At 48.6% G+C, this 15,169-nt stretch overlaps 1 protein-coding gene across 3 annotated transcripts in view; it reads left to right on the top strand.

The window, feature by feature from the left end:
• LOC129382416 (uncharacterized) overlaps positions 1-14,793 on the top strand; it is a 131,550-nt gene extending 116,757 nt beyond the window's left edge. The window contains exons 3-4 of one of the 3 annotated variants that reach the window (XR_011894980.1): positions 11,853-12,033; positions 14,406-14,793. Coding sequence is in view for 1 of the 3 variants with exons in the window: in XM_055066299.2 (XP_054922274.1) it covers positions 11,853-11,937; positions 14,406-14,585 (265 nt within the window). In the remaining 2 variants the exon portion in view is untranslated. Of the gene's footprint in view, positions 1-11,852; positions 12,034-13,227; positions 13,800-14,405 lie in introns of those variants that run through there. The other 2 variants (XR_011894981.1, XM_055066299.2) reach the window with 2 other exon arrangements.
• Positions 14,794-15,169: the final 376 nt, after the last annotated feature.

Below are 15,169 nucleotides of genomic sequence, written 5' to 3'. Positions count from 1 at the left end.
TACTACCGCAGACATAAGCTCGAGCTTCGGCAGTGTTAAATTCTTGGTAGGTGCTACTCGAGACTTCGCTTCTATTAGTAATGTAGCTGTATTTCAGCCTTCATCAACTGTTCTCAAATAGGCACATGCTTCATAAGCCTTCATGCTGGCGTCGACGAATATATGTAGCTCTGCTTTCTCGACCGCTCCATATAGCCCATCTCTCACGTAGCGCGGAATCTTGATGAAGCCAAGCTGGATTGCGTCTGCGCACCATGCTGTCCACGTCGTCTTGATCTCCTCTGGTAACTGGTCATGCCAAGACTGGCCTAAAACCCACAGTCGTTGAAACAAAAGCTTTGCAGTGACGGTGAAAGGCCAGAGAATACGAAGAGGGTCAAAAATTCGGGAAGCAGCCTTGAGAATACGTTTTGTGTCCGGCTGCGCAGAGGTTAAGTATTGGGCTATAGATTTGGAAGAAAGCTTGAAGTAATGAGTTTCGGTATCCCTTTGCATTCCGAAAACTGCAGTTGATTCCCTGAAGTACTTTCCACTTGCTCCTCCTGGTTGTCGAAAATGTTCTGTAGTTGCTGGTTATTGGTCTTCCATTTTCTGAGACTCACGCCTGCATCTCGCATAATAGCCTTCGATCGCTCATAGATGCTCAGACCATCTTCGAATGTGTCTGCACCCATCAGTAAATCGTCTACATAAAAGGATTTCTTCAAAATAGAAGCAAGCGCTTTGCCCTCACAAGCATTGTCCAAGTGGTGATGAATAGTCGCCATGAGCAAGAAAGGGCTTGATGTTGACACAAACGGTACCAGGGTCATGCGCCATTCGACAAGGTTTCTGTTTTGGGTGACGAGAATGGCATCAAATCCGAGAAACCGGAATGCATCTCGGTCGGCCTCCTGTATCTCAATATCTCCTGTATCTGTATCTCGATATCCGAGTTGATGGTGACCGCAAACTACTGAAAGCGAAGCAGTATCTGTAGTAACTCTGGGTTGAGGTTCACCACTTTATCCAGGCAGTCGTTGAGGGATGGAAAGCCTTGAGCGTGTGACGATGCGTCGAACACGACCCGGAGCTTGGTGGTCAGCGATTGCTCTCGTATAACTTCCCGATGTGGCCTATAATAGGTAACCCGATCAATAAGAACACAGGGACCACTTCAGCGTGTCCTAACTCCAGGTATTGTCGGATGACTGCGCTTTATCGATCTACAAATCCTTCATTCATTGATAGCCTCTTTGCCAGTTTTTGTAGACGTGCGAGTGCGGTATCATGGTTGCTTCCAAGTAGCTGTTTCTGATCTTCTTGCCAAGGCAGTGCCACGGAATCTGCCATTTGTCTTGCGAATCGTTCCTCGGAACCATGCAATTGACTCAGGAGAGCGCGGTTCTCCAGAATCTGTGATGCCCATTGCTTCGAGCTGCCAGAACGACTGTAGAATCTGCGAGGTTGTATCATCGTCAGTAATCATTTCCACTCGCAGAACGCAGACCATAACGGTAGCGTCGCAGTCAAAAGAGGCTTTTTGGCGATTCGGTCCTTGCAGTGTCCATCCGAATGCCGTGTTCATTGCGACCAGTCCTGGAATTTCTATGCCCCTTGCAACTGCTCCCGTCATGATTTCACAAAGATGGTCAAAGATTGACCAAAGATGGTCAGCTCCAATAAACAAGTTGAAGCCGTTCTCAGTGTCCGCTCCAAGACAATTCTTGTCGTCAGCAATAAATTTGCCCTCACATCGCAGCTTCCGAATGAAGTTGTTATCAGCTGTCGGCGCCGCAATGTCGTGAACGATAACTGGAACTATATTTCCTTGAACAATATGGATGTCGGAACAGTGCTGACTACGCAGTGGTACTTCAACAACCTTTCGTATTTCAGCAGAACTTGGGGATGCGTCGCCAAACGTGTTGAATGAAATTCTGGTTTCTCCCAGTACCTTTAGTCGTAGTTTTACAGTCAGATCTTCTGTGATAAATGATCTCTGACTGCCTCCATCCATAATCCCTCTGATGTATCTGGACCTGTTATTTTTAACGACAAAAGCACGAAAAGTCTGCTGGTACACTTTTCTGTCCGTCTTTCGCAAGCGTTTGTGGAATCTTGGTCTCAAAGCATTACTGATTACGACGAGACTATCCCTGCTGTGCCACCTGAAGCCACCGCTGGTTTCGAAGTTTCCGCTGTAGTATCTCTCTTTCTGTAGTTCGGGTCGCACATACTCGAGGCGCGTCTTGCGTGACAAGCTGAGCACGTGAGTTTGACATGGCAAGACTGTGCCTGGTGACATCTATGACAGCGGTTATCCTTAGCTAGCTTCTCTTTTTTGGAAACGAGATATGTTGGCATTGCAGGCGCATGTACCGTGCTTCTTAGATCGACAGAAGAAACACTCGTTCCAGCTGTATGATGCACTGTGCAGTATGGAAGGGGTGCTACTACCTCGAGTTCTCTCAGCACGGTCATCGTCAGATCGTTGTGACGATTTGTTGCACTGCTCTCGGCTTTCTAACTGAACATTTGTGAACATGAGCAGCTTTTTTAACACCGCTTTCGATGTTGCAGCTGCCGGTGCTGGCTCCGAAAGGTTCGTATCAGGCCTATGTTGACGTGAAGTCTGACTTCGCTTTCCTCGCGTAAATGCAAGAATGATGTCGTATGGCAATTCCTTCTGTAGAATATCTATCAGCTTTGCAGAGAAACTGAGAGTGGGTACTGTGAGTGCAGTAAGACAGCGGATATTTAGTTGCGCGGCATCATACAGCTGCCTGAGGCCGCGTACGTCGCTTCCGGACTTTACGTGAGGTAGATGGCGAAGCGCTGTCAGGGGGTGCTGCACTATTTTTTTACGGTCGCCAAAACCTTCTTTGAGAAGTTCTACGGCGTCTGAGTAGCAAGGTTCAGAAGTCAGTAAACCGGCAATGGTAGCTGCCGCTTCCCCGGCAAGATAATGCCGTTAATAGAAAAACTTCGTCTTTGTCGATATAGCGTTATTCAGATGAACAGACTGCTCGAACTGCTCCCAGAAAGGTGCCCATTTGTGAATCTCGCCTTTAAATGTCGGCACATCAAGATTCGGTAGCCTTGGGCCAATTCTGGTCATAGCGTCAAGAACTGTCGGGATTGCATTCTGAGGAGCAGACTTCGTTGTACTGTCCGCGCGTCCCAAAGCATTGATTTTGCACGGAATGTCGGCAAGCATGCTCATAGCTTGATTGTTAGATTCTGCAGCAGTTATGTATTCTGCTTCGAGCTCATCGTCAGCAATGTGCTCTTGGAGTGCATCGCTAAGTTTCGAGAGCTCGTTGTTGCTAGCAGATATACGGTCAAAAATACCTGAAAGCTTGGGCTTGTCCACAGTATGATCTGTAAGTAGCAGCTGTGCTTCCTTCAGAATCTTCGTATTCTGTGCTCGTCGAGCCGACCGCTTGGTCTTGAGGCAATCCATCCGATGAGCTCTTGATGTCTGGTCCCCACGCCGATTATGAACGACGCGTTATCCAGTCATTCCTCGCCGCTCACAACGCGAAGCGGTGCAGTAGAAGGCCCTTGGAAACGTGCCATGGAGGTAACGAGTCCACACGGAGATTTTCGGCACCAAAATGTGTATAAAAACTAACAAGCAGCGAAGAAACCAGACATAGAGCTACTCATTGTTCCAACTTGTTCTCTTCGCAGTGCCCGCCTGCACCGTTTGTTCGTGTTTTTCGACAGGCAGGCCTGGCACACGTGGTCAATTTTTGATGCTCTTTGCTAGTTCGATGTTATCTTTTTGTTGAGTTTTTCTTCGTTGCTGTTTCTCGATTATTTGGATTGTGGCACAGACTTTCTTAAAAGTCATTGCTTCAATAGGTGTTTGCTAGAAAGAGGAATGTTGGTTGTCTATATCTACTTCGCACTCACAAAAATCCTTATGTTTCGCCAACTGGCCTACATGATATATTGTGATTCAGACACTTACAATTCAAAGGCAGTGCTTTTGGTACTTAGTGGAGAAACTTCAGTAAACTTTTTTCTGTTAAAATTCGCTGAAGATAACTGTTCCTCGTGTATATGATTTGTGGGAACCTTAGACATTAGACAGGCGCTCCGGTTCTGTACTTGTGCTTGTATCTCCTATGACATCAGACTAATTAGTTAATGTGCTTTGCACAATTGAGCCAAACATTATCAAACAAAGCTTCACTTGGGTGCTTAGCTCTGCATGTGGCTGCACTAATGCAGAATTATGCCCCAATGACATGATGTTTGTTGATTGGGATGACAGTACAGTAAGAGGCGCATCTGTGACAAACAGGTTGAGCATACATAATGAGAATGTTAGCATTTATGCTGATGGACACATTTAAAATATCATGAGTATCAAGAATCTCATAAGTATTAAAAGGTTTCTGAATATTCCTACATTCTTAGCTTGAACAGTTGGATGCTTTTAATTGCGCTTATTTAGGAAGGGAAATAAGGTTTCAGTATTATTCTAGCAGCTTTTCTCTTCATATATGCAGCTGCCTTTTTTTAGATGAGGTGATGAATTCAAGTAATATGTATAAAGAAGCCCTAATCTCTTACACGTCGTGCGAAGTAATATGGTTCTATCACTGTTAAGGGTCATTCCACATCACCATGCAACAATATTATTCAAGCTACTACACAGCTTAATTTCAAACCTGTTGACTGTGTCGTGAATTTAATGTTACCCCGCCCCTTTTTTTACTTCTGTGTTTTTTTCTAGAACAATTAGAGGTGGTAGGCTCTGTATTTATGTGTGCTGCGTTGGCGCCAAGAGCGCAAAGCGACACGTCCTTACTTTGTGCATGCCTCCTCGGGCAGATGGCACTAAGCAACTGCGTGCAGACATCATGTGCCTTCGTCCCTTCTACGTGGTTATGCACCTAAATAAGCAAGCAATGAAGAAATATACGACATTTTCGCATATCACCCTGCTGCCTTGTTTGACTCGTAGCTTCTCTGCAGCTACACAGCGTAGATCGGCTATTCCAAGCATTTCAGACTGCCGGAATCTGCCCCTGCTCGGCAAAGCACAGTCTGTACTGAACGTTTCGCCAGCGGTGGACGCTTTTGTAGTGTCAGCGTATTGAAATACTTGCTGCAAACTATAGTGAACTAGCATATTCGAGTTCACTATACTGCAAACTGAAGCGAAAATAGTTTCTGTTTAGATTTTCTGCTGCTCGAAGCGCCACCTGCTTTCTGTAGGAAAGGTGTCATGGACGCTTCCTGTTTGGCTTTCCAACTTGAAGTAGCTGAGGCTAGAAGCTTTCTTGGGCTGTTATTCAGAATGCCGTGCTAATAAATAAATAAATAAATAAATATATATATATATATATATATATATATATATATTGCAATGAGGGTGTTCGCCTAGCAGAAGGGTAACTAGATATAGGTTGTAGCGCTAGGCGTAAACAGGTCGGCGCTATATCGTAACGGGGAAGCAAGCACTTCTCGTCGTCTTCTCTTGCACCCGCACACCAGCACCATGCCCACTGCCCAGTGCCTTCAGTACAATTACTCCCCACCGAAAGAGTAGCCATCCTGGCGACTTAAGGACAGGAGAACACAGGGGGGTCATGGCACTGCTTGAGCCGGGAGACGTGGACAATTTCCTGGCCCCGACGACGCTGGTCGGAAGGCGTTTCGAGTGGCTCGATGAGGTAGTTGACCGCGGATGTTTGTTTCAGTACCCGATAAGGACCGTGGTACTTGGAGAGCAGCTTGGAGGAAAGGCCTGGAGGAGTAGAGGGCACCCACAACCAGACCAGCGAGCCAGGCGCAAAGCACGGAGCCGTAGTGGATGAATCGTGGCGAAGCTTTTGGCGCCACTGGTCCTGGGATGTGAACGAACGAGCGAGCTGGCGACATTCTTCGGCGTAAGCAGCCGCTCTAGAAACAGTCGTACACTCCGAAGCATCTGGCCGGTAAGGTAGAATCGTGTCCATAGTGCATGAGGGTTCGTGTCCGTAAAGGAGAAAGAAAGGGGAGAACCCAGTGGTGCTTTGCGTGGCGGTATTGTAAGCGTAGGTGACGAAAGGTAGAATGCGATCCCAATTCGAGTGGTCAGATGAAGCATACATGGCCATCATGTCACCAAGGGTGCGGTTGAAACGTTCGGTCATCCCATTAGTCTGAGGATGATATGCTGTGGTAGTGCGGTGAATGATGCGACACTCCTTTAGCAATGCTGAAAGGACGTCAGAGAGGAAAACGCGACCGCGGTCGCTCAGTAATTCTCGAGGTGCTCCATGGCGTAAAATCAGATTTTGAAGGATAAAACTGGCGACGTCTTTTGCTGTGGCAGATGCTAGGGCTGAAGTTTCAACGTACCGCGTGAGGTGGTCGATAGCAACAATAACCCAGCGGTTGCCGCTTGGAGTGTTGGGAAGCGGACCGTATAGGTCAATGCCGACGCGGTCGAACGCGCGCGCGGGGCATGGTAAAGGTTGCAAGGGGCCGGCGGCATGTTGAGGTGGCGTCTTGCGTCGTTGGCATATGTGGCATGACCGGACATACTGGCGAACGAAACGGTACATACCGCCCCAGTAGTACCGAAGCTGCAGGCGAGAGTATGTTTTTAATACACCAGCGTGGCCGCATTGTGGGTCGTCGTGGAACGTGGCGCAGATGTCGGAGCGGAGGTGTCGGGGTATAACAAGCAACCACTTACGGCCGCTGGAATTGTAGTTGCGGCGGTACAGCAGGTTATCCCGAATGATGAAGTGCGTGGCTTGGCGACGAAGCGTCCGAGAGATCGGTGCTGGCGACTGGCTGGACAGGAAGTCAATAAGCGAAGAGATCCATGGGTCTTTGCGCTGCTCTGATGGCATGTCGGAAATGTTGAGGGCGAAGGCACCGCAGGTAGAAATAGACGAGTGGACAGGGCCAGAGGGCAGTGGTGACCGGGATAGAGCGTCTGCGTCTGAATGCTTTCGGCCTGAGCGATAAACAACGCGGATGTCGTACTCTTGTAGGCGCAATGCCCAACGGGCAAGCCGACCAGTTGGATCTTTTAGTGAAGATAACCAGCATAGGGCATGATGGTCGGTCACGATGTCAAATGGACGCCCGTACACATAAGGACGAAATTTGCCGATAGCCCAAATGATGGCCAGACATTCCTTCTCAGTAACTGAGTAGTTCGCCTCGGCTTTGGTAAGGGTGCGGCTGGCATATGCGACGACGTACTCTTCGAAGCCATCCTTGCGTTGTGCAAGAACAGCGCCGAGCCCGACACCACTAGCGTCCGTATGGATCTCAGTTGGAGCAGAGGGATCGAAGTGTCGCAGTACTGGAGGCGAGGTGAGAACGCGTCGTAGTTCTTGGAATGCGTCGTCGCACGCCGAGGACCAGGCTGATAGGTCAGAACGGCCGGTGAGAAGCTGCGTCAAGGGGGCAATGACAGAGGCAAAGTTACGGACAAAGCGTCGGAAATAGGAGCACAGGCCGATGAAGCTGCGAAGCTCTTTCATGGTGGTTGGTTTAGGGAACTCGGATACGGCACTAAGTTTTGTGGGGTCCGGAAGGATACCGTCTTTTGAAACTACATGGCCGAGAATAGTAAGTGTACGAGCGCCGAAGTGGCATTTCTTCAAATTTAGTTGCAGTCCTGCAGTGGAGAGGCACGCAAGTACCTGCTCGAGGCGGTTGAGGTGCGACGCAAAGTCGGTGGAAAAAACCACAATATCATCTAAATAACAGAGGCACGTTTTCCACTTCAGCCCTCGAAGAATGGTGTCCATCATTCGCTCGAAAGTGGCAGGCGCGTTGCAGAGGCCGAACGGCATGACAGTGAATTCATATAGCCCATCAGGCGTTACGAAGGCTGTCTTTTGACGATCGGCCTCTGCCATTGGCACTTGCCAGTACCCGGAGCGCAAATCGAGCGACGAAAAGAATACCGCTCCCTGCAGACAGTCCAAGGCATCGTCGATGCGCGGCAGAGCGTAGACATCTTTGCGCGTTATTCGGTTAAGGCGGCGATAGTCGACGCAGAACCGAATGGAGACATCTTTTTTTTTAACGAGGACAACCGGAGATGCCCAAGGACTGTTAGAGGGCTGGATGATGCCACGCTCCAGCATGTCGTCAACGTGCTGGTCGATGATACGGCGTTCAGCAGCCGACACACGATAGGGACGCTGGCGCAATGGTGTTTGCTGACCGGTGTCGGTACGGTGAACGACTGCGGACGCTCTACCCAAGGATGGTTGGTCAATGTCAAATGAGGAACGAAAACGTTGGAGGAGTTTGATGGTTTCTGTTTGCTGCGCAGGTGTGAGTTCTGCGTCGACGGCGCGAGCGAAGACGTCTACAGGGGCATCAGTCGCGGCAGGATTAGTGACGGAACAAATCGGAAGTGATGCCGTGTCGCCAAACATGGTGGCCGGGAGAACGCTATCGAAAGCTTCAGCGGTACCCAGGCACTCGCCGCGGAGTAGGGATGATGGGCAGGCGGACGGATTGCACACGTAAAGGGCAGCAGAACCGTCGCAAAAAGTGACGACAGCAAACGGAAGTAGAAAGTTCCGGCGGCGCGCACAAGTGGCCGACGGTGTAAACAGAACAGATGACTTCGCAGCAGAGTTACATGACACAGGAACCAGAGCGGCGGAGAAAGGTGCGATGTCGATGTCAGAGGCGGCAACAACTTTAGGAGAAGAATGGTCGTCATGGTCGCAGCACGGCACGGATAACGTAAGTTCGGCACGAGTGCAGTCGATAAGAGCTTGATTGACAGATAAGAAATTCCATCCAAGAATAACGTCGTGTGAGGAACGAGGTAGGACGACAAATTCTATAACATACATAACGCTTTGAATGACAACCCGGGCTGTGCACGACGCTGAAGGCTGAATGCGATGCGAGGTTGCCGTACGCAGAGAAAGAGAGGTAAGGGGAATGGTCACTTTGTTCAAATTGCGGCAAAGCTTCTCACTAATAATAGAAACGGCGGCTCCGGTGTCGATAAGTGCGTGTACGGTGACGCCGTCTACGGACAGTTCAATTTCGTTCACCGGGTTAGAATGAGGCCTTGAAATGTTCGACGTAAACGCAGTTCTTGCCTCTGGAACTGCGACTGTTAGTTTTCTTCACGGGCTGGGCTGGGTCGGCGAACCATCGGGGAAATGGATCGGCGACGTGGAGAAGGTGACCGGCGTGCATCGAAAGGGAGGCGACTGTAAGATGAGTCCGGAGGAAGGCTAGATGGGTCCTGACGCGGAAGTCGAGCAGGCCTGTAGCTTGAGGCGCCCCCACTGGCAGGTAAACGGGGGCTGCGACGGCGGCAGAATCGTGCTACGTGGCCCGGAAAATGGCAGAAATAGCATATTGGCCGGTTGTCAGATGTACGCCACGGGTTGACGACAGGCGCCCCAGCGGCCGAGTAAGGGACGACCATCGGGCGTGAAGGTGGCGGCGGCACATGGAAGGTGCCAGTGGCCCGGTAGGCATCAGGAGCCGGAGGAGCGTAAGGCCGGGCAACAACGTCAGCGTAAGTGAGCGGTCCAGCTGCAGGCTGCGGAGGAGGGGCAGATGGCAGCGCCGCGGCAACTTGGGTCTGAATGACGTGGAGAAGCGAGGGAGCCAAGGTTGTCGACGGCTCGGGTGTGCTGTTCGCCAGAGAGAGTTGGCGTGCCACTTCCTGACGGATGAACTGCTTTATCTCCGGCATTAAGGCAGAGATATCGGCAGCGTCGCGGCCGAAATCCAACGGAGATAGATCCGTGGTGTCCTGCTGAGCAGCGCGCGTTGATGCACGCTGCTTGCGCAGCTCGTCGTAGTGCTGACAGAGCTGTACGACCTCGGCAATCGTCCGCGGACTCTTCGCGACGAGCATCTGGAAGGCTTGGTCATCGATGCCTTTCATGACGTGCTTAATCTTGTCAGCTTCGTCCATAGATGAGTTGACGCGCTTGCATAGCGAGAGCACGTCTTCAATATAACTAGTGAAGGTCTCCTCCTGGCGTTGAACTCGACCACGCAAGCGCTGCTCAGCGCGAAGCCGGCGAACGGCGGGACGGCCGAAGACCTCTGCCAAAGTTGCCGTGAAAGCCGACCAGGTGGTAAAATCGGCTTCATGATTGCGGAACCATAGGTTTGCCACGTCAGTCAAGTAAAAGATGACATTTGTGAGCTTGGCGCGGTCGTCCCACTTATTATAGGCGCTTACACGGTCATATTCGGCGAGCCAGTCTTCCACGTCGTGGTCGTCTGTGCCGCTAAATATAGCCGGATCGCGCTGCCGGATGACGCCAGAACAGACGATGGCGGGGGGCACGGGAGCAGCAGCCTGGGACGGTCCCGGTTCATCCATTGCAACAGCTGGTGGTAGCGTTCGGCTGCGGAGTTCCAGGATGTCGAAGAGAAACCCAGCAGCTCCACCAAATGCAATGAGGGTGTTCGCCTAGCAGAAGGGTAACTAGATATAGGTTGTAGCGCTAGGCGTAAACAGGTCGGCGCTATATCGTAACGGGGAAGCAAGCACTTCTCGTCGTCTTCTCTTGCACCCGCACACCAGCACCATGCCCACTGCCCAGTGCCTTCAGTACAATATATATATATATATATGTGTGTGTGTGTCCACTCTACAAGTATGTGGGGAAGCTCTAGAAAGTTTTGCATTGATACTTTTGCGAATCTTTGTATACACCTTATACCGAGAGGTCAGCAAACCGTCACTGTCCCCTGCGCCAACTTGGCGTGACATTTGTGGCAAGGCCAATATTTGTTGTTAACCTTAATTGATGGCATGCTTTATCGCCATATGGCTGCAATTGCCAACATTGTCCTTCCTACAGGGCATGTAGAAATGTGAAATTCAAACGAGAGTTATTGCTCAGTTCTTGTTTGACTTCGGTTCGCATCGTCCGTTATTTACTAAGCATGCTGGCTCTGTTTGATCGTCTGACAAAGTTGGCACTGTCTAATGCACACCTCGCGATCGGAGAAGCTTGCATGTGCGTTAGCCGTTTTAGCTGCCTTTAGAAAGTCCTCATGAGGTACGCACACAACGTTCTTCAGCCGAGTATTAGCGCATGTGTGCATGGAGTTGGCAGCGTCGATGTAGTTTCTTGTAGTATCCCACTATTTGCTTGACAGTACAAGCTTGATGCAAAAGCACAGTAAGATGCCCGGTTATTCTATGGCGCAGTCGTGCAGGAAGTATGGTTGGTTTGTCGGTTGTAGTCGGAAAAATGTTCTGGTTCTCAGGCTGAAATAATAATTGGGTATATTAACCTATTGTAGAATCAGTGGTAACACACCTACAGAAAGCTGGTGCTGACATATTAAATGACACCAGGTTGGTGGAAGGTAAACATTGCCTGAAGTGCCAGAGTTCGTGCTAGAGCTTGTCTTTTTTCTTGGTATGCTAGTAGCTAGAAACGCCTATGGGCTTCTAGATGGTGTTAGTAAGATGGATGTAGTGATGCTCGAGATCAGTACTTGTGCAATGATAGTAGATGTACACATAATTTATCTATATCGGTAGCAGTACTCAGACGATGTTATAGCTTTAAGGGCTAGTACTGTTTACGAACCACCACTTCCATATTCCTAGAATTTCTGGAAGGGGATGCGCGTGTGAGCACAATTAATGGTCACAATCACTCAATGACTAGTGTTTATTGGCTGTCACGTGTGCTGTAGTATCATTGCTGATGTCGCATCAGCAGGAAAAAAACCACAGGGAGAAATAACCAACCTATTATGCGAGAGCCGTTTTTTCTTATCAGGCCTAGACACCGAAAAGCTCTTTTTTAATGCTGGAAAACTCAACTGCGCATTCTTTTCACCTTTGCCTGCTCTACGACCTATGGACAATTTTTATTGGTTTTCAGTGGCCTAACAGGGAGCGTCATCGAGACCTGCGCTTCACAGAGGACCGAGAGGCTGAGCGATGGCACTCTTGTGTGCGGGATGTCAGTACGTTACTACACCGTCTCGCTCCCCAGAGCATACATAGAGCCAGAATTCAGTGTCACTGCTGCTGTCGTAATAAAAAACTAATCAAGATGACAGGTGAGTTTTCTTTAAACCAATTGTTAGCAAAGATAAGCAATATGAATGACTGCAGGGGACATATTAAATGTGGCAGGCCAGCTTGTTCTGAATACGGTATCTGTGCAATGTTATCAAAGTTAAGAGGATAGTAGCCTCCAAATAATTTGTTACCTATAGAATATTCTTCGTTCATTTTCATGCCGCTGTAATTGGTCACTGTGATCAAATAGATTATTCTGTGAGGCAATTGTAATTGGTACCCGCCATGGTGACTAAGCGGCGATGATGTTGCGCTGCTAAGCACGAGGTCGCCGGATCAAATCAAGGCCGCATTTTGATGGGTGTGAAACGGAAAAATGCCCATCTCCTGTGGATTGGAGGCACGTTAAATATCTCCAGGCGGCCAAAATTAATCCGGAGTCCGACATTACGGCGCGGCTCATAACCAGATAATTGTTTTGGCGTGTAATATCCCATAATTCATTTATTTGTAATTGGTTACACTTTTTCTCCAACATGTACAAGTCTACGCATAAGCCTATGACTTAAACGGGTACTGAAAGCGTTTTGAAGGTGATAAGAAAACATTGTGGATTTCGTAACGAGGCTCCTGAGAACATGTGAGCCGAATATTATTGCACTGCATGCAGAAGGGAAGTTGCAGTCTCATGTCAAAAATAGTAAAAAATTGCTTGCTCTCGCTTCCGCAATGTCGTCATGCATTGTCATCGCTAGCAGCTGCACCCTCAAGAGCTATTGGCTGAATTCGTAATAGCGAGAGCATTGTCAGTAATACAATGACTGCTTATTTGAGTCAAATAAAGGAAAAATATATATGTCTGCAATCTCAAAAAGAGAAAAGCTAGTTCATCTTTTCACAATCAATCTACAGAAGATAGCTGCATCTTTTTGTGGCTGCTGCATGTAGCATTTGAGATGAAAAGCGTAACATAGATACCGCCGCCACCATAAGCCTCTCGCCGCCACGACATTCACGTTTTGGGCGCGGTATTGCTCTCTTGCACCACCTTGCTGTCTCCCTCGTGTAGCTTCCAGCATGCTAGTGTAAATGAAAGGATCGAGCAAACTGCTCATCGATCCGATAACCATGTCTGACTTCAGTTGTGCTTGAAGGAAACGAAAAGCTTTTGTGGGAAGAGCTTCATGAGGTTATGCAAGTTAATAATGGAGTCATTCTATGATGTGTTTCAGAGCCTTTTTGAACACGGTGAGATGCCTGGTCTGAGGACAATGCTCTCGTCAAGATACAAGCCAACAATTATTACATTGCATGCAGCAGGAAACATGGCAACTGATGTAATCGCTAGCTCTGTCTTGCTACCTTGGAAGCCCCTGCTTGGTTTCTGTACCATAGAGGTGGTGACAATTTTGCGTCATACGAATCTTCTGCCGCCTCGCAGCCTTCCCAGAACTGATTTACCATATCGTGCGTGCCCGTACTTCAAGTTGTCGATGTATTAAGTCTTCCTCTGTAGTTTGCTAGCCTCCTGGTTAGCTCAGACGGTAGAGCGACCACCCTGAAAAGCGGTAATTCCAAGTTCAAACCTAGGAGCAGAATGTATTCTTTTTCAACTATGAAGCATTAATTTTGGAGAAACCTATACGAGTTTCCTTTTTTGCTAGATTTTAGTCTATGGCATCGCGATTTGTGCCTTTCACGAATTACTTGCGAGTACAAGCTCCTGCGCATGTGTACACCCTTCTAGGCCATCTATAAAAAGCTTTCAGTGTCTGAAAGGTATGGGTAGGGCCTGCTTCAAATGTTACGAACATGCCCAAATGAACAGATGCAATCGAATAAATGATGATGACTAAACACAAGATCTCTGCGTTGTGCCTGGTGGTCCGTCGGGACAAAAGATGCTTCCCCGGCAGACGTGCAGCTGCGGAGCACTATTCACGCATCATTGTTTTCTCAAGGCCAGGGCGCTGGCAACTAAATCAGCGTTACTTGAGACTAATGGTCAAGCAATTATGTTTTTACCTTCGACTGTTCGACCACGCAGAGCTGACAAGCTGGCCGTCATGGAGAACGCAATATTTGTTGAAAGGGGCCAGTGTAGAGGACTTGTGCAGGAACTGCACAGACTTCATATTCCCAAATTGAGACGTGGTTGCCTCGTATGAGGAGACGATCTCGCAACGTTAAAGGCTCACTTTGGCGGGATGGTGCGACGTCATGGGCGGGATTTTAGAAATTGTTCAATGATTGGTGATTGGTCGAGAAGAACAATGAATGCCCTGGACGCGTGCAAGCTTGAGTATTGTGGGAGAGGCTCGGACATGAAAAGACTGACATGTCGTGGGCCATAGAGCCTTTCTTGTGATTGATGTATATTTTTATAAAAGTCATTTTTTCTCATCTCTAGGGCGCCGCTCAGGACCCCACTTTCTCCTGGCATGTGGCATGGCACCAACTATGGCACGTTTGTGGACACTCGGACCTCCCGACTTCAACAGTGTACAACAGTGACATCTTCCCGATCCTTCAACATCGCATTTACTTACACTTGACATCTGTGCATATTGTAGATTTTCGCATGCACTAACAACCGCATTCTTCTTTCTTTAGAGACCTATAAACTGAAAGGCGTGCTTTCTATTTGACCATGCTTGCAACAGTTGAGCAGGCCCTACATATCCCTATTCAAAAAGACAAGGTGTCTCAAACTTAAAGGCTCCCAGATTGGTTTTTGATTTGGCTTTTTCACAAACGTTTTGTGGCAGCGCATTTTAATAAAACAGCTACTAAACATATATCCTGTTCTCAAGCCACGGGAATGTGCCGCCTCCATAGACATGCCATGCGGGTGATTTGAACTTTGTGTCCCCGCATCTCTCTCTCACACATTTCATCTCGTTACTGTGGTGATGGCAGCCTCAACAAGTTTACATGGATGCACTCGCATTTCCAACGGCGTGCAGTCGCTGCAGCTTACTTCCTGCGCGCCACTGTAACGCAAGAAAATGAGCACAGCACAATGCTGGTACCATTTGTGTTTCTGCTGCCATAAACAGGTATGCATTACTACACCTATTTTTTCATGTGAGAACCCCTCCACATCCCATAAGCTGCTATCACCCCTGTCATATTGTTAACCTTTGTGACATTCTTTGTCCCCCTCATCTGCTG

Source organism: Dermacentor andersoni, chromosome 6, assembly GCF_023375885.2.
Source record: "Dermacentor andersoni chromosome 6, qqDerAnde1_hic_scaffold, whole genome shotgun sequence".
NCBI lineage: Eukaryota > Metazoa > Arthropoda > Arachnida > Ixodida > Ixodidae > Dermacentor > Dermacentor andersoni.
This window is presented reverse-complemented; position numbering and strand designations above follow the sequence as displayed.